A 17,901-nucleotide genomic window follows, 5' to 3' on the forward strand; every position below is an offset into this window, starting at 1 on the left:
GACCCAAACAGCTCACACTATTCTTTCACCTTTTAAGGGCCAGTATTATTTACTTCATTATACTCTACCTTTCTCCCCAACAAGGACTCAAACAGCTTACACCATTCCCCTCTATTTTATCCTCACAACAACCCTGTGAGGTACGTTAGGCTGAGAGAGAGTGACCGGCCCAAGGTCACCCAGCAAGCTGCCATGGTAGAGTGTGAATTTGAACCTGGGTCTCCCAAAGCCCACTCCAGCTATTAAACCACACTGGCTGGATAGTCTCTAGAACAGTGATGGTGAACCTTTTAGAGACCGAGTGCCCAAACTGCGACCCAAAACCCACTTATTTATCGCAAAGTGCCAACACGGCAATTTAACCTGAATACTGAGGTTTTACTTTAGAAAAAACAACTCATACATTAACTTAAGATGATCCAAACAAAGTAAGGAAAGCAATCCCAAATGCTTTCATTTACTTAAAATTATTTGGCAGAGAATTCGACACTTTAATGATGGTCTGGGCCTGGCTGGGGTGATGGCACGCGTGCCCGCAGAGAGGGCTCTGAGTGCCACCTCTGTCACCCGTGCCATAGGTTCGCCACCACTGCTCTAGAAGACTGGCTGTAGGCATGGGGCCACAGCTGTCTGATCTTTTATCAACTGAACAGTATAAGAACAACGTATGAACAAAGCAGTCTGTGTGTGGAACTTCACATGTCCTGATTTGCCGATTATGTTGTCTGGGTCACTGAACTGAACGGAATCCATTGTCTGGGAACATGTAAAGTAGAAACAATGAAAAGTATGTAGAAAGTGCCTCTGCTCATTAACCATGACCAGCAGAGCCCCCAATTGTGATTAGACAAAATGAATGGCTGTTCAGGAGGGGTTGAGAACCGTAGCAACAATTTGGTGAACATTAAGCCCTGTCACAGAGATGGCTGTGCTGTGTATTATAAAATATGTATTCAAGATCACAGAGACAGAAAAACCAGGGTTAACTGGAACTGAGAGACGGGGTGAAGCCCTGCAAACCCCCTCCACAAATGGGATGCTGGGTTTTTAGACAGAGTATTTTATTGAAACAATACATCCCTGGAAAATATATTTATATCCTGTCCCTGCCCGTAAGAGCTCATGGTGAGAAATACAGAGGTTATCTCCGTGAAGCTTCACAACAACCCTATGAGGAAGGTTATGCTGAAAGACGGTGACAGGCCTGAAGTTGCCCAGCAAGCTTCATGACTCAAAAAAAGGATTCGAGACCCTCTCTCACAGGCCAAAGGGAGAAACACTAGCCTCTAAACCCCCAACACTCTTAAGAAGAAGTTTCACATCTGCCATATTGTGGTCATGGCAGAGAGCAAATTTGCAGGGCATCAAATTATTTTCAGTCCCATTTGCAACAGGAGTGTAAGTGCATCAGTCCATAGAGCTGAGGGTGTTCTCTGGTCTCCGTCTACACCTTGAAGAAATGGTGTAATTCAGCATAGCAATCTGTAAGACAACAAGAAGACAATAAAAATGCATTCAGATTCAAAGATACTACTCCTAACAGGGCAACCGCGCGCGCACACGTGTATTCACAGCGTTCCACAGTTTTTGCAAGACAGTCTAAAGATACCCCTGCAGCAATGCTCCCTCTAAGATGTAGAGTCTTGTGAGCAAAAATTCTACTTTGTGAGTTACTGGCATTAAATTTGTGAGCGAGCAATTTGGCTACTGCATAAATTCGTTTGCTCTGGAGCCATCCTTCCTGAGCGAAGACAATAATGTGTGAGATGGAGGCTAAAAAACCGTGAGCTAGCTCACACTAACTCAGCTTAGAGGGAACACTGCTCTGCAGAAAGTGGGGCGTGATGGAATGACACACATTCAGACGTTTGATATCTCAGTTACCAGAATAATTGGAATGAATATGGGTATACCTATGGCCCATCATTAATACCAGCAACACAATTGCAAACATATAAAGATACAACATCTGGTCTTTATATAAGTGTACTAAAGATCTTGTATACATATGTTTGAATGTGTGTCTATATTATGTTGTATAGTGACCACTGAGGAAGGCCCTTTGAGGCTGAAACGCGTTTGGTCTTCCAGTTGGAAAGTGTTGACCCATCATGTGTATTAATATGCTTTTATTAGTCTGATACTTGAAAAAAAATTTTTTAACCCGAATATATTTTAATATGTGTACACCCTAATAAATTTTGTACTTTTATAATATATATGGTCAGCTTAACCCTTCTGGTTCGCAGTGTAATCTTGGGTTGAGTTTTTCCCTCCCCCCCACCCTTTTTCCAGTTTTTGTCAAAGCCCAGCCCACCTGCCACATCTTACAATTAAAGGGCCCTGGGTAGCAGGCACTGGGAAAGGCCTTTCTCTGCGAGAGACCCCGGTGGGGAGCTGTGAGTCAGAGGAAACAATATTAGGCTTCTGGGATCAATGGACTTAGTATAAGGTGGCTTTCCTCTGCTCACAGGAGGTGCCCCAATCTCAGGGCTACAGAGGGCCCAGTGGGCTCAATGTCCATTCATGATCTAGGCAAAAATAGCTTTGGCCCTTTATACACAACTCCTTGGGTTGGAGGGGGGGGGGAATGCTTCCTCAAGTAGCTCCCCCTTGGACTTTCCACTTTGGAAGAACTAGGCCCCAGTTACCAGGGATTACAGCATGATTACAGACCAACCAAGGGACCTTCATCCTTCTACTCATATACGATTGAGCGTTTTTTAAAAACTGGAGGCTGCCCCAGAAGTCACTTTGGGTGAGCTTTTGTGGGATACTATTCAATAAAACAAACAGAAAAGGCAGACGATCTTCTCAAGTGTCAAAAGGTTTGTGGAGAGTGGCTTGTGTATGAAAAATATGGTGAGACTGCCCCCTGCTGGAAAGCAGCTGAAAAAACACACTGAGGAATGAACCGCCTGTGGCCTTGAGTATCCATTCCGCACAATCAAAAACACCATTAAAGGTCACAAATTTGAATCACCTGTGAAATACAGGCCTACTAGTTCTCTATGGAATCCTTGGCTTTAAGCTATCCCATGCAGACAACAACCACGGCGTTTGAAACCCCCCCCCCACTAATATGTACATAATATTCTGATTTGTGTCCATTTTATTGGCTTCTGGTTGACTTCTGAGTACAACTCAAAGTGCTGGTCTTGACCCTGAAATCCCCAAATGGCGTGGGGCCAAGCTATCTTGAGAATCACCTTCTCTCCCTGCCCACTGACACAGCTCATTTTTAAAAGTCCCCCCACCCAGTTTTCCTCCACTGTCTAAGATGTGGTGGGTACTTACCTGAGGCGAGGTCTTTTCAGTAGCGGCAGCTAGAACGTACAACTTCCTCCCCCGAGAGACATACCTGGCTTCCTTGTTGATGAGTTTTATGCAGCAAGTGAAAACTTTACTCACAGGGCCTGAGAAGAGGGGGAAACTGGGGCTTTCTCTTCCTGCTCTAAATGGTATGTGTTCTGTAACTGTGTTATTGTGCTAGCTTTTATTATGTCAGCTTTAAAGGCAGTTTGTTCTTATCTTGAGGAAAGCCGCTTTATAGATCACTAAATAAGGCACACTATATTTTAAATAAACATATGTCACTTACCCAGCCCCCCTGTTGCTGGATCCAAGCCACCAGGCGGTTCTGCAAGAAGTCTGTAGCCCATTCCAGAACAGCAGGGAACCAGCTGGAACTAGTCTAAGGGTTGGAGAAAGAAAATACATTTGTAGAAGTACTCGTGTGATTCAAAGGCGGAAATGCCAGTGTGGCATGGTGGTTATCAATGCTCTCTCTGAGCTGTGGAGTCTTGTGAGCAAAAATTCTACTTTGTGAGCTACTGGCATTAAAGTTGTGAGCGGGTGACTTGGCTGCTGCATAAATCAGTTTGCTTTGGAGCCATCCTTTCTGAGCTAAGACAAAAATGTGTGCGCCAGAGGCTAAAAAACTGTGAGCTAGCTCACGCTAACTCAGCTTAGAGGGGTTATCCAAATCCCCTACTCTGCTGTGGAGATCATTGGATGGCAAAGGTGATTTCTCTTTCATCCTAGTATACCTCACAGGTTTGTTGTTTGTGAGAGAAAAAATGGGATCCATTTTATGCTCTCCTGGACTCCTCGGAAGAAGAGTGGAATATAAATTTGATAGTTACATCCAGTAGCACCTTAAGAGACCAACAAAGAGTTTCAGAGTAAAAAGCTTTTGAAAGTCAAAGCCTTTGTCAGACACAAGTAGAAACAAAGATCTTGAGTGCTTTTATTCCAGTCAGGTGAGAGGGATGTTGTACAAAACGTTCTGACTAGAATAAAAGGACTCAGAGATTTCCATTTCGACTCGTGTCTGATGAAGGGAGCTGTGACTCCCGAAAGCCCATAGACCCTGAAACTCTTGTTCGTCTCTAAGGTGCCACCGGTCTCAAATCTGCTTTACTGCAGACCAACATGGTTACCCTCTGAAACTACATAAGTTTGAGGGGTTTGCAAAAGAGAGAAGGAGTAAGAGGAGGAGGTGGGGAGGTGTGTATAAAGTTACACCTTGGACACAGCAGCAGATTTTGTCATCCCCTCTCCTTCACATGCAGCTGCTGGTGTGACTTTGGGTCAGCTTCAAATTCTTTCAGAGCTGTTCTCTCAAGAGCAGTCCTTGAAAGAGCTCTCTCAGCCCCAACTACCTCACAGGGTGTCTGCTGTGGGGAGGGGAAGGGAAAGGAGATTGTAAGCCGCTCTGAGACTCCTTTGGGTAGTAAATGGCAGGGTATAAAAATCCAATCTCCTCCTATTATTATTATTACCATCCCTCCCTTCCATAATGGATGTAACTCCCCCACATGACGGGCTTAAATTTCTCCACTGAAAGGAACACTGAGGGGAGCACAGCCTGCAGGCACTGATAAATTTTAGAAGGGGTGTCCACGGAGCAAGAGGCCCATCTCCTGCTAGCAGCCTCACAGAAAACAAAACAGAATACCTGCTTATCCTGGCAGTTCCTGACACAAAAAGGCTACGTGTGACCACTGAGAGAGCAGGGCAGATAATCAAAGGCTTCCAAAGTCCTAAGCCAAGCAGGGGAAACCTCCTCAAAGAGAGACCCTCTCGCTAAGGACCCACTAGCAGAGAGCTTTTGTCCTCTTGCCCACTTGTATGACTACATGGGGGAATCCCTCCTTTTACCCTCACCAACAACCCTGTGAGGTAAAACAGTGCTTGACCCAAGGTCACCCAAATGAATTCCACAGCTCAGGAGGACCAAATGCAACAGTCTGTACACTGCATGAGCTCTTGTGCACCTAGCCCTGCAGAGATGGATGTAGCTGTTCGCATATCCCCCAATACGAATGGGCCCAGAGAACCTCCCAAGTTCTTAATCTACTTCTACAAGGCAGGATGACGAAAAGAGAACGTCACATTCCAAAACCCAATACGATAAATTGTTGGGTGTTACAAGTTAAAACACTTCAGTATTTACAGGGTTAATGATGTTTGTTAAGTCACATGTTTGTTTGTAACCAATCTGTTTAGACAACAGAATGCCCGGGGAACTTTGGAGCTAATTTGCTAGTCTGATTGGAAACCAAGGTGTCAAGTATCTAGCATATTGGCTTCTCCTCCCGTTCTTTTGTTCTGACTAGAGAAGGAGACGCCATTCCTCTCTTCCCGTTTTACCTTTTAGCTGTAAGGATGTAGCCATATTAGCTCTTTGTTATTTTCATATCCTGTGTACCTTTTCCCATGTTAGGTTTATAGTAAACTTTTATATTTTAATACACACCATTGACTCAGTCTCTTAATACTCTGCTGACTTACTCAAAAAGAATCCCAACAAAAATCCTTGTCCAACATACAGCAATACAAAGCCCCCGCCCTGGTGACATTGCAGAAATTCTGTCTCCCAGGTCCCAAGTTCTTCCGCCTCCTCTTTTTTACCTGGGCAATGACTCTGTACGCAAAGTAGAAGAAGACAACAATCCGACCCCAGTTGATCCCGTTGGCAAACATGGTCTCTGAGACTTCGGCCAGGACTTTGAGTGGGTTGTTAGAGTTACCGGTGACACTATGCACCATACTGCAAAGACAGAGTGGCATCAGTATACAGAGGAAAGTACCCCAGGGGGAGCTGGCAAAGTTCCGTGTGTGAGAGAGAGAGGGAGCAGATGGGGACTGACCAACTGCAGCCTTGTACTGTACATTTTTACTAGAATCCACACTCTCAGCCAACGTATCGTAACATTTACAAAGCCAAAGTGCAAGCTCAAGTTTTCTGTCAGTTTGGTTGGTCCTAAAAAAACGGTATTACATGGATTCCGTTCTTGATTTTGCATGACTGTACAACTTCTTCAGGTTCTCCTAACCATTAACTAAGCTCTGTTAGGTGACCTTAAGTAGATAACATAATGAAGTGCCTTGTGGGATCACACTGAGATCCATCCAGCCTAAAATCCTTTGCCCGGATTCTCGCAAGCAAACGCTTGGGGGTCCACTGGAAACTGGCCAGTTTTCTGTATAAGGCCAAGTACTTGGATGGCCAAGTACTTTATAGCAACTTGGATGGCCCAGGCTAGCCTAGTTTTGTCAAATCTTGGAAGCTAGGCAGGATCAACCCTGGTTAATACTTGGATGGATGGGAGACAGACCACCAAGGAAGTCCAGGTTGCTATGCAGAGGCAGGCCATGGCAAACCCCCTCTGCTCATCTCTTGCCTTGAAAACCTTTTGGGATCACCACAAGTTGGCTGCAACTTGACGGCACTTTCCACCACACTTTAAATCAAGCCAAACCATTGGTCCATTTAAGTCAGTGTTGTTTATTCTGATTGGCAGGAAGTTGCCAGGGTTTCAGACAGAGAAAGCCCTTCCCCAGTGCTTGATTCCTTATCCGGAAAGCTGCAGACTGAACTCAGGAGTCTTCCATGTGCAAAACCACCGTGCCTCTGCTTCTCCCACAAACCTCTCATTCACCCCTATAAGACAGATGCACTCACCTGGTGATTTCTGAGTTATTGCTGAGTTCTTGCCACAGGCGGAGCATGAATTCTCGCAGCGAGGAGACCTGGTCAGCAGCTGACACATCCTCCCTAGCCAAGTCATCCATCAGTGCGACGTCTTCACTCAGCTGTTCCACTGAGGCCCGCTGAGGATGGTCATTGGCATGTTGCTGAAACAGAGATCTGATGAATCTGTTCAAAAAAAAGGGGCAGAAACATGTTAAGGGTGGTGGTGGTCCCTGGGTATTCAGAGAAGGGGAAGCCCTAATGGGAACGCTGACATACAGGATTGCCACCCTTTGAGTAGGAGACAAGGGGACAAGATTCTCTGAGGGCAGATATAGTTTGCAGAAAGGCGTTGGGCCGGGGGAACTGACTTTCTCCCGGATACCCAGGAAGGGCTGAGACGGCAAGACTGATGTGGACTGTATAAATCAATGGTGTGACCTCATTTGGAATACTGTGTGCAGTTCTGGTCACCACATCTTAAAAAGGGTATTATAGCTTTGGAAAAAGGGCAGAAAAGGGCAACTCGAATGATAAAGGGGTTGGAACACTTTCCCTATGAGGAAAGGTTAAAGCGCTTGGGGCACTTTAGCTTGGAGAAACGACGATTGAGGGTTGACATGATTGAGGTTTATAGGATGATGCATGGGATAGAGCAGGTAGAGAAAGAGGTACCTTTCTCCCTTTCTCACAATACAAGAACTCGTGGGCACTCAATGAAATTGCTGAGCGGTTGGGTTAGAACGGATAAAAGGAAGTCCTTCTTCACCCAAAGAGTGATTAACACATGGAATTCACTGCCACAGGAAGTGGTGGCGGCTACAAGCATGGACGGCTTCAAAAGGGAATTAGATAAGCATATGGAGCAGAGGTCCATCAGTGGCTATTAGCCACAAGGTATAGATAGGGGCTCTGGGGCAAGTGATGCTCTGTCATCTTGGTGCTTGGGGGGGGGGTCAACAGTGGGAGGGCTTCTAATGTCCTGGCCCCACTGGTGGACCTCCTGATGGCACTGGTATTTCTGGCCACTGTGTGACACAGAGTGTTGGACTGGATAGGCCTTTGGCCTGATCCAACATTGGCGCCTCTTATGTTCTTATGAAAGGGTTTTTTGGAGGTGTAAGAAGTTCTTAATCACGCTCAGGGACTGAGGGTGCCAGCCATATCATGAGGAGGTTTCACCTACCCAATCAGAAGGGCCCTTCCAACCCGAAGGATGTACGAGAGGTTGTCAGAAGCCCCTTGACAAAAACAAACACACAGAGAGAGAAAACAGAGTAGGTTAGTTACATAAGAGGATCAGACCATGCGGGATCAGACCAGAGGCCCATCAAGTCCAGCATCCTGTTCGCACTGTGGCCAACCAGCTTTCTCTAAGGAAGCCCACAAGCAGGAGGGGGGCAACAGCATCCTCCCACCCAGGGGTCGTTTCGTAGAAAAAGAGCTAGGGGAACTCATTAGCATAACTCATTAGCATATACCACACCCCCTGACATCAGGGGCCCGGCGGTGGACCTGCAAGGCCAGCGGGAGTGCAAGGAAGCCTCGCCAAGGGCCTCTTGGCCTCAGGCAGGCAGGGGTGGGGAGAGGCGGGGAGGAAGCAACTTACCCTCCCTCTTCTCCTGCCTCCTCCTGGCTGAATGAGGGCCGGAAGCGGGGCGGCTGGAAGCAGGGGGCGGGGTTTCGTCGTGTGCCCCGCCCCCCGCCCCTCACCCGAGAGAACTGCGATCCCCCGCGATCCCCCCTGAATCGACCTCTGCTCCCACCTGTGGTCCCCAGAAACTGACAGAAAGAGACCCACTGCCTCTTGCACCGGAGGGAGTAGACACCCATCACGACTAATAGCCGTTGTGACTAGTAGCCACTGACCGTTCTCTCAGCTCCCAAGATTCTGTCCTCCCTCTTGTATTGTCCTCATGCTGCATACTCCCCTCTTCTTTTTCTGCGATCCCAGAAACCTACATTCCTTTTCTTGTGTCTCCTCCAGTCTTAAGGCCCCAGAAGTCCCATAAGTACATATGTACCATACACTGCTCTTGGAACTGAACCAATTCAAATCCCCCCACTGTAATCCATGGGCAGTGTAACATGATACAAACTAGAGTGGTGGAGTCATTTTGTATCGGTGTGGCTAACTTCTAGGCGGGGTGTTTATTTTCTGTGGAAGAGGAAAAACTAAGACAAGGGAGCTGCCTTCTCTTGCAGCAAGCTAGCTCAGTACTGTGTGCTGAGACTAGCAGGGACTTTATAGGGCAGTGATGGCGAACCTTTTAGAGACCGAGTGCCCAAACTGCGACCCAAAACCCATTTATTTATTGCAAAGTGCCAACACGGCAATTTAACCTGAATACTGAGGTTTTACTTTAGAAAAAACAACTCATACATTAACTTAAGATGATCCAAACAAAGTAAGGAAAGCAATCCCAAATGCTTTCATTTACTTAAAATTATTTGGCAGAGAATTCGACACTTTAATGACGGTCTGGGCCTGGCTGGGGCGATGGCATGCGTGCCCACAGAGAGGGCTCTGAGTGCCACCTCTGGCACCCGTGCCATAGGTTCGCCACCACTGTTATAGGGTCTCCGGGCAGAAAAGTCTTTCCAACACCCTGAGTTCCTTTAAGAGGAGATGTCAGGGGGTGAACCTGGGACTGTCTGCATGCAAAGCAATTGCTCTATTACTAAGCACAATTCCTTTTTTCTTGCAGGGCTGCTGGTGAGTAGTGAATTGGAACTCAGTTCTGCAGTTGCCTCACCAGGGATTCTTACTTTTCTGGCAAAATTGCCTACTGTCACACTTGGAATATGGATGTCACAACTTGGTTACTGCATGCAGACTTTTGAAAAGCAGAAAACTTCAGCGCTTTGGCTCACAGGTGCTGGGGTGTGTGCCAACAGGCCAAGAGAAAACCATCCCATCCCTTTAACAGAGGCTTAACAGGATGCTATTTATCTCCATACCATGAAAGTGACAACTGCCTGTTTCCACATGTTAAACGTCTGTTAAAGGGACAGGACATTTTTTTCTCCAGGCAACCCCTTACAGATGTCACGATTACATGGTGGGAAACACAACAAGAGAGGTGACCCATCCATGAGTATCTCCCCATCACAACCTGCTAGCAAATTCTGCAATCAAGGGGGCTAAACAAAGTTTATGGTTTCATTACAGAAATAACTGGTGGGAAACTTTTATCTGTGGATAGGCTGGTTCCATTATTTATCTATTCAAAGGACATCCCTGGGCCAGGATGCTGCACACGAAGCCAATTTTCTCCAGGAGAGCCAGTCCCAATCATCACTTTTTCCCCACAAGGGGATCATCTCGGAAAAGGACCAGAGGTGTAGCCATGTTAGTCTGTTTTAGCAAACCAGAGACCTTAAAGCAGGCATACCCAACGTGGTGCCTGCCAACACCTTTTCTGGTTCTCGCCAAGTGTTTTTAGGAAGCGGGTGGGGCCAGGTAGTGCTTTTGCTCAGCAAGGCTTTCTGAATGGCAACTGGAGATTTGATTAGTTGTGCAGATTTTTTTAAAAATGCTGCTTTGGCAGCAGCTGCCACCACAGCACAAGAATCTTCACTGTGTAACTGAAGCAAAGCTATGGCAAATATTTTGTGGCTGACTCCGCCTCCTGTGGCAGCCCTTTTGTGGTTGACTCTGCCTCCTGTGGCAGCCCTTTTGTGGTTGACTCTGCCTCCTGTGGCAGCCCTTTTGTGGTTGACTCTGCCTCCTGTGGCAGCCCTTTTGTGGTTGACTCTGCCTCCTGTGGCAGCCATTTTGCGGCTGCGCCCACCATGCTGTGCCAGAATTCCAAAGGGCCCCACAGGCTCAAAAAGGTTAGGGACCCCTGCCTTAAAGGCTAACAGAATTTTCTTCCAATAGAAGCTTTTGTGATGAATTGAGCTCTAGCTCACAAAAAACATCTGCTGGAAGAAACTGTATTAGTCCTTAAGGTGCTACCAAACCCCTCTTTAATGTTGGTATAAAGCACATGCAAGGAAAATATACATTTATCTCATTGCACCTGCAGAGATCCAGCAGCCAGAGTTCATGGTAGCTGTCTGGATCAGTGTATTCATTGCAACAAAAAATTGGCAGTACACCACAGACATGACAGAGTTGTCAACAGGCCTAGACAAATTGCCTTGTCCTTTAACAGAGGCTTAACATGTAATAATGGGCACCTGGAGTTTTTCATGGCAGGGAGGTAAATAACATCACCTGGTAAATAATATCCCCATTAAGCCTCTATTAAAGGCACAGTGCTGCGGTGGCTCAAGTGGTTAAGACGCTGAACTGCAGGCTGTGGAAGGTCAGTAGTTCAGCAGTTCAAGACCCGGGTGCCGCAAGACAAGGTGAGCTCCTGTCTCTAGTTCCAGCTCCTGCCAACCTAGCAGTTCGAAAGCAAGAAATTGCAAGTAGATAAATAGGTACCACTTCGGTGGGAAGGTAACAGCGTTCAGTGCGCCTTGGTGTTTAGTCATGCCGGCCACATGGCCACGGAAACGTCTTCGGACAGCGCTGGCTCTTCGGCTTTGAAATGGAGATGAGCACTGCATCCCTAGAGTCGGATTCGACTGGCTTTCGAGCAAGGGAACCTTTACCTTTAAAGGCACAGGGCATTATTTTCTCCAGGCTTTTGACAACATTCACAACTGCCTACTCGGATCATCTCAGAGAGAGGAAAATATCATACAATGAGACCTGCACAAAAGATGCAAATGCACATGCTCACACGTGCTGGCCATGGCTCACTGTCAGAGCACATGCTGTGCATGCAGAAAAAACCAGGATCACTCCCTGGTAGTTCCCGTTTAAAACAGCGGGGCCCTGTGAGGCACATTTCTCCACCCGAGAATCTGGAGAGCCACCGCCAGGCAGAGTAGATACCATTTTATCTTTTTAAACTTTGTAACATCTGGCCTGACAAATACCTAGTGTGCTTGAACACTTGGACAATGTTCTGTACCCATTGAGTGTGTCCTAATAAAAGGTATTTACATGGATTTTGTTGGTCCTACTAAAAGGTATTAACACAGATTTTGTTTTGTTTTTGGATTTTGCAATGACCAAGATGGCTGTACATTTTTTTCTACTTAGAGGGATCAGTAGTCTGACTCAGTATCACGGGTTCACAGTCTAGCAGCTACACGTGTGAAAGGGTTGATCCACTATTCTGGTCTTGGACCAGCCATGAACTCTTAGAGGTATACCAGAATCCTTCAGGATCAACCCCACTCTAGTCCAGTCGTGAGGCGGGGACACAGACTTCTGAATTTCGGGGAGCGAAGGCACAGGGCTGAACCTGCTCCAGTCCCACGCCTAGTTATCTGTATTAAATTATTTCCATATTACATTATTGTTCTGTTTCCAAAAACCATATGCCATCAACAATTTATCATGCAGCTAAAAAGAGAATTGGTTTCCCTTGTAATATTCTGAATCTCAGGCAAAGAAGGAGGACTCTGTAAGAGGAGACAGAAGAGATCATGAACTCCTTCACTGAGACAATTTGACTAAATATCTCATTTGTGAATGAAACAAAATACCCCCCCCCCTCACAATTTCGGCTGAGTGTGTGACTGGCCCAAGGAATTTGAACTCTGCCCTCCCTAGTTGTAGATCAATGCTCTAACAACTACACCATTCACATTCAGGGTACTCAGTACAGTACCTGGCAAGGGGAGAGAGGGGTGGGCATTGCCCCTGCTGGGAAATCCCAGAGGGCCTGACAGCCGGGAGGGAGATTGGGGGGGGGGGGGGAAATCCCAGGGAGGCAGCTGGCCCCCCCCCCCCCCGCAGTTTACACCCCTGTTGTGAGGACACCATTGGTCTGCCTCAGGAGTTCAGGTAGGTAGCCGTTTTGGTCTGAAGCAACAGAACAAAGTTTGAGTCCAGTGGCCCCTTTAAGATCAACAATGTTTTAATTCTGGGTATGAGCTTTTCAAGACCCGAGTTGCCACATGACAGAGTGAGCTCCCGTCTCTAGTTCCAGCTCCTGCCAACTGAGCCGTTCGAAAGCAAGAAATTGCAAGTGGATAAATAGGTACCACTTCGGTGGGAAGGTAACAGCGTTCCGTGCGCCTTGGTGTTGAGTCATGCCAGCCACGTGACCACGGAAACGTCTTCGGACAGCGCTGGCTCTTCGGCTTGGAAACGGAGATGAGCACCGCAACCCTAGAGTCCGACTCGACTGGCTTTCGAGGAAGGGAACCTTTACCAGCTTTAGATGCAACAGAACAAAATTTGCGTCCAGTGGCCCCTTTAAGACTAACAAAGTTTAATTCCGGTGATGAGCTTTGGCGTGCACGGGCACCATCATGAGGAGTTGACAGCATCCCTGTCATTAAGGCGCCTAAGTGTTCTGAGCATTCTAAAGACAGCCCATCAATAGCCTTACGCTGCAAGTTAAGAGCATCACCAATGCACACAAGTGACGTCTCGGCGGCAAGCGCAGAATGCTTGAGAGTCTGTTCCCAGCTTGTCCCGACATGTCCAGGCGACTCTCGACAGGGAAGAAAAGGCTGAAGAATCCCTTTCCAAAATTAGGCACGGACGGGTTCCAACTCGCCAGCAGCACCCTTTATAGCCCGGCGGGTCACTGCAAACGGAAGGGTCCTCTCAGGACGCCGAGAAAGCCGCCCCTACACTGTCCCGCGCCCTCCTACCTGGCCCCCCCGAGGATGGCGGGAGCTGCCGCCCGGCCGCCGCCTCTGCAGCCATGGCCGAGTCGGAGCGCAGGCCCGCGCGCACGGCTCTTCCCGGGAGGCGCCTCGCCCTCGGCGGAAAAGTCCCAAACACCCAGGCTCAAGAAGGCCAGAACAAGGGAGAGGAAGAAGGCCGCTCTTGCCGAAGGAGCCGCCCCGGACCCAGTTGTCAGGAGGCCGAAAAGCGGCGTCGGAGGCACATGGGAAGGATGGAGTTGAACAACCGAAAGGGAAACTCGGAAAGCCGCCAGGCGCACGTCCAGGGCCGGGGTGTGTGTGTGTCTGTGTGGGGGGTGCAATTTCAAGAAGCCGGAGTGGTGCTTGTGCTTCCAAGCGGGGTGGGGCAGGAGAAAGAAACCTGAGCGGTCCAAGGGGCGTCTCTGCGTGAGTCACTGTTGGGTATTACAAGTTGAAAACACTCAGTATATCTGGGGTTAAATGTTTGTTTCTGTTACTCACAGGAAGTCACATGTTTCTCATGTAACCAGTGTTATTTAGCTGTAGAAAGCCCGGGAATTTTCTCCCTGATCTAGGGATTTGATTGGGACTAAAGCGTCAAGGTGTATTAGCATTTTATGGCTTCTCTTCCCGTCTTTGTTTGGTGTTCTGAAGAACAAGAAGAGTAGCCATAATCTCTCTTCTAGTTTTGTCTCTGTAGAGTAAGGATGTAGCCGATTATGCTCTGTTGTTATTTTCATCCCAGTTACCCTTCCCATGCTAGAATTTAGTAAAAACTTTATATTTTAATCACACATTGACTCTCAGTCTGAATTATTTTATTCTGGCACTGCTGGACTATCTTATCTCTGCTAAATACCATTTTTTCAATATTTCACTATCACCCAACAGTCACCGCGCCAGCTAATCGGTGGGGGGCAAGGAAGGGATGTGATCGTGACCCTAGCGACTCGGGGAACCTGGGCGAAGGCCCAGATGCAGCGCCAGGAGGAAAGACGTCCGGACCAACGACTCATGCAGAAGCCCAATGGACTAGCTCCCCTTAGAGAAAGTGGTTTCCCAAAAACATTCATGCTCGAACCAACGTTTCATGTCCGGGATTGACCAGATTCTCTCGTTTTCATTCTGGAAAAAAGCGCCCCAAGCCCAGACAAACCAACAAGGTCCATGTGTTTATTGGCTACACGAAATTTGCGCAAAGGAGCCAACAGGGTTCCGTTCTACTGAAGAGGTTTGAGGACGCAAAAACAGGGAGACCAAGTTGCTTCTGCCGCAGATAAGGGGAGGGAAGGGGGCGCACAAAACTCCCACTTCATAGCTGACCCCACCCTGTTCTTGTATCATTTGCCAACACAGTGACTTTGTCGGGGGTCAGGAAGGCATAATTTTTTTGTTGCGTTGAATGCATGGGGGGAGCACAGCCACTAGCTGAACAGAGGAAGATGCTCTCTTGTACGATGGAGAGAAAATAGGCAACAGGGTTGCACGCTAGAAAAATAAAGCCAGTGAAGAAAAGCTGATGGGTGAAACACCAGATTCCGCTCTTGAAAGTCACTGCTTTGATATTCCAACTATAGCAGACACGGTTCCAAATAGCTCTTCACGACCAGAGGGCATAGGAAAAGCAGCTGTCACTGTTAGGAATTTAGGTTTGATGCTAATACATTCGGTGCTTTTTTTTGGGGGGGGGAGTGTCTTCCTGCACCAGACTTCTTTGCTTCTCAGGAATGGAGAGGCCCTGCCTTACAATAGCAAAATTCAGACTGCAGGTAGGAAAGCAGTGCCATTTTGGATCCCCCCTCCACATAAAACTCCATGGAAGCAGAAAACCAAGACGAAAGGTTCTAAGCCGGTTCCTCATGGCCCTGCTTGCTTTCTTCTAGCAGTGAGTTAAATATATTTTGTCTACAGAAAATCCCCACCTGATAAACCTTAAGAAAGTGGAGACAGGACTATCTGTTATAAGGGAAGGGTTCTGGGGTTGAATGCTGCCCTGGCTAAGACATAAGGGGAGAGGGTAAGTAAATATTTCCTGCCTCTTGGGGCTTTACAGCATTGAAATGTTATCTTAGCAAGCCCACTGGTGGAGAGCAGCAAAGGAAATAAAATATTGTAAAGGGGAGGAATGAGGCAAAGCGTCCCATCAACTGATACAAACCTCGAATAAAGACCCTTACTCAGCCTCTCTTGAGTGTTATAATTAATGGTACCATTTTAAATTTTATTGCTCAAAACAAAGACTGTTTTAATCAGAATTGTGTTATAGATGTTTTACAATGTTAATTGATACTTATTTACTACGACCTTTTGACACCATCTTTCTCCGGAGAGGCGTAATTACTTGTGGCTTAATTTTTTGTGGTATTGAGACCTATTGTATTGTGAAGTACATTTTGTAATGTGATAACCTGTATTTGACATACGTTTATTGTCACTGGTTCGTCTTTGTATCTGACGTTAAATTTTCAATAAAAACTTCAAAAAAATCTTATTGCTCATTCAGCCTTTTTTGCAAACCACAGCTCGCATGTTCATATTTCCCTTGCAAACTGCTTTGTTGTTCAGTCGCACAGTCGAGTCCGACTCTTCGCCACCCCATGGACCAGATCCCGCCAGGCCTTCCTGTCTTCCGCCGTCCTCTGAAGTTGGCTCAACTTCATGTTCGTTGCATCTATGACACTGTCTAACCATCTCATCCTTTGCCGTCCCCGTCTTCTTTGACCTTCAATCTTTCCCAGCATCAGGGTCTTCTCCAGTGAGTGCTCCCTTCTCATTTGGTGGCCAAAGTATTTGAGCTTCAGTTTCATTATCTGGCCTTGCAGGGAACAGTCAGGGTTGATTTCTTTTAGGATTGACTGATTTGATCTTCTTGCAGTCCAAGGGACTCTCAAGAGTCTTCTCCAGCACTGCTATTCTCCCCCCAACCCTAAATTCTTTGCCAGATCGTTTCTATACCACAGGTGGGGGGGCTACTTACATGGCAGCAGACTAGAGCCACTGTTAAGACCAGTTGTATCATTGTTTCCCTCTACAAACCACGCTGAGACTTCAACTGATTTCTTTTTTTTAATTTCCACACACCAGAACAAAACAAAACAAAATGAATGAACTTCACAGTTAACAAATCAGGAAAGATGTATCAAACATTTCTTTTAAAAATTGTAAAAAAGGGTAATTCTTTTTTTTTTAAAAAAAGCATAGAAACCATTTCATGGAGTGGGGGGACTGAATTGCATAGAAAAGCCAACCAGGAGCAACGTTAACAGTAAGGACAGCAGCCAAGGGCAGCCCCCAGGCATCCCCCCCATGTACAGTACTAGAGAGCAGCTTTGTTATAGCCGGGTGTGATTGGCACTGCAATAAGGCTCAGGGTCAGCTATTAGGTGCCAGGATTAGGAATCCTCCAGAAACAGGATTAGCAAAAACAAAAATTATAACATTGCATGGTGCCCTCCAAAGATATGGTGCTGAGTAGGCAAGCCTATTGAAAGCCCTTGATGAATGTTTCCCGCCACCTCTCTAAAGGATTATTTTCCCCCCAGTGGCTAGTTGAAGGCTTTGAGAGGAATAACGGAGCAGCCGTCATTAAGATGTTACTCCCACATGCTGGCCCTGAAGCGGCGGCGATCTCTTGCTGTGAGTTCTGCTTTAGTGAAGTGCAGGTTGTCACAGTCATCCAGGGAATTCCCTGCACTGGGAAAGTGATGTGGGGCAGGAGGAAAAGGTACAATTCAGCACTGATACCTCGAGAAGCCCCAGTGGTCCTTTGCACACTGGAGGAGACCGCTGAGGCACAACGGCTCGTATGTCCCGCTCTGTGCAACCTGCCAGTCACTCTGGCCGTCCAAAGACGGTCTGCCCGACAACTGTTTTGTTGGAACTCTTTTTGGCACTTGCCCAAATGGATGTACTGTAAACTTCTTGGGGAGGACACAGCACTGGGGAATGGTTGAAGGGGGTGGGAGTGAAAAAGGTCCCTTACCAAAAGTGGGAGAGAAGCTCAATGCAAAATGGCTGAGCAGAAAGAGAAAGAACAGCTTTACATACTACCCAATGGGGTGGGGGGAGATTCCTATACAGATTGTGGCACAACAGCAACCCAAGACACACAAGAAGCATTGTTATACCTCCTGGACGTCCCAAGCCCATCAGAGAGCGATGCCAGCAATCCAAGAATTCTCCCCACCCCAATCTTGGGATTACATATAACGCTGTCAACACATCCTCAAGCCTGAAACAAATATTAACCCACTGAA

At 47.1% G+C, this 17,901-nt stretch overlaps 1 protein-coding gene across 1 annotated transcript; it reads right to left on the reverse strand.

Annotated features, from left to right (window-relative positions):
* Positions 1–1,007: 1,007 nt before the first annotated feature.
* On the reverse strand, positions 1,008–14,085 carry LOC107116610 (apoptosis regulator BAX-like). The gene is made up of 6 exons (XM_015418556.1): positions 13,649–14,085; positions 8,166–8,220; positions 6,971–7,165; positions 5,917–6,055; positions 3,602–3,694; positions 1,008–1,482 (listed from the first exon to the last, which is right to left on the reverse strand). Exons 1-6 carry the CDS (start codon positions 13,701–13,703, stop codon positions 1,408–1,410), a joined length of 612 nt encoding a protein of 203 aa, XP_015274042.1. The 5' UTR covers positions 13,704–14,085; the 3' UTR covers positions 1,008–1,407.
* Between the last annotated feature and the right edge of the window lie 3,816 nt (positions 14,086–17,901).

The sequence above is a fragment of the Gekko japonicus genome, unplaced genomic scaffold (genome assembly GCF_001447785.1).
Source record: "Gekko japonicus isolate JY-2015 unplaced genomic scaffold, Gekko_japonicus_V1.1 scaffold299, whole genome shotgun sequence".
Classification (NCBI taxonomy): domain Eukaryota; kingdom Metazoa; phylum Chordata; class Lepidosauria; order Squamata; family Gekkonidae; genus Gekko; species Gekko japonicus.

Excerpts from the sequence above, each read along its gene's own strand:
- LOC107116610 (XM_015418556.1), bottom strand. The coding sequence starts at position 13,703 with ATGGCTGCAGAGGCGGCGGCCGGGCGGCAGCTCCCGCCATCCTCGGGG. Across the intron at positions 8,221-13,648 it reads GCCATCCTCGGGGGGGCCAG|GGGCTTCTGACAACCTCTCG; the intron begins GTAGGAGGGCGC and ends GTTTTTGTCAAG. Across the intron at positions 1,483-3,601 it reads TCCAGCAACAGGGGGGCTGG|ATTGCTATGCTGAATTACAC; the intron begins GTAAGTGACATA and ends GTTGTCTTACAG.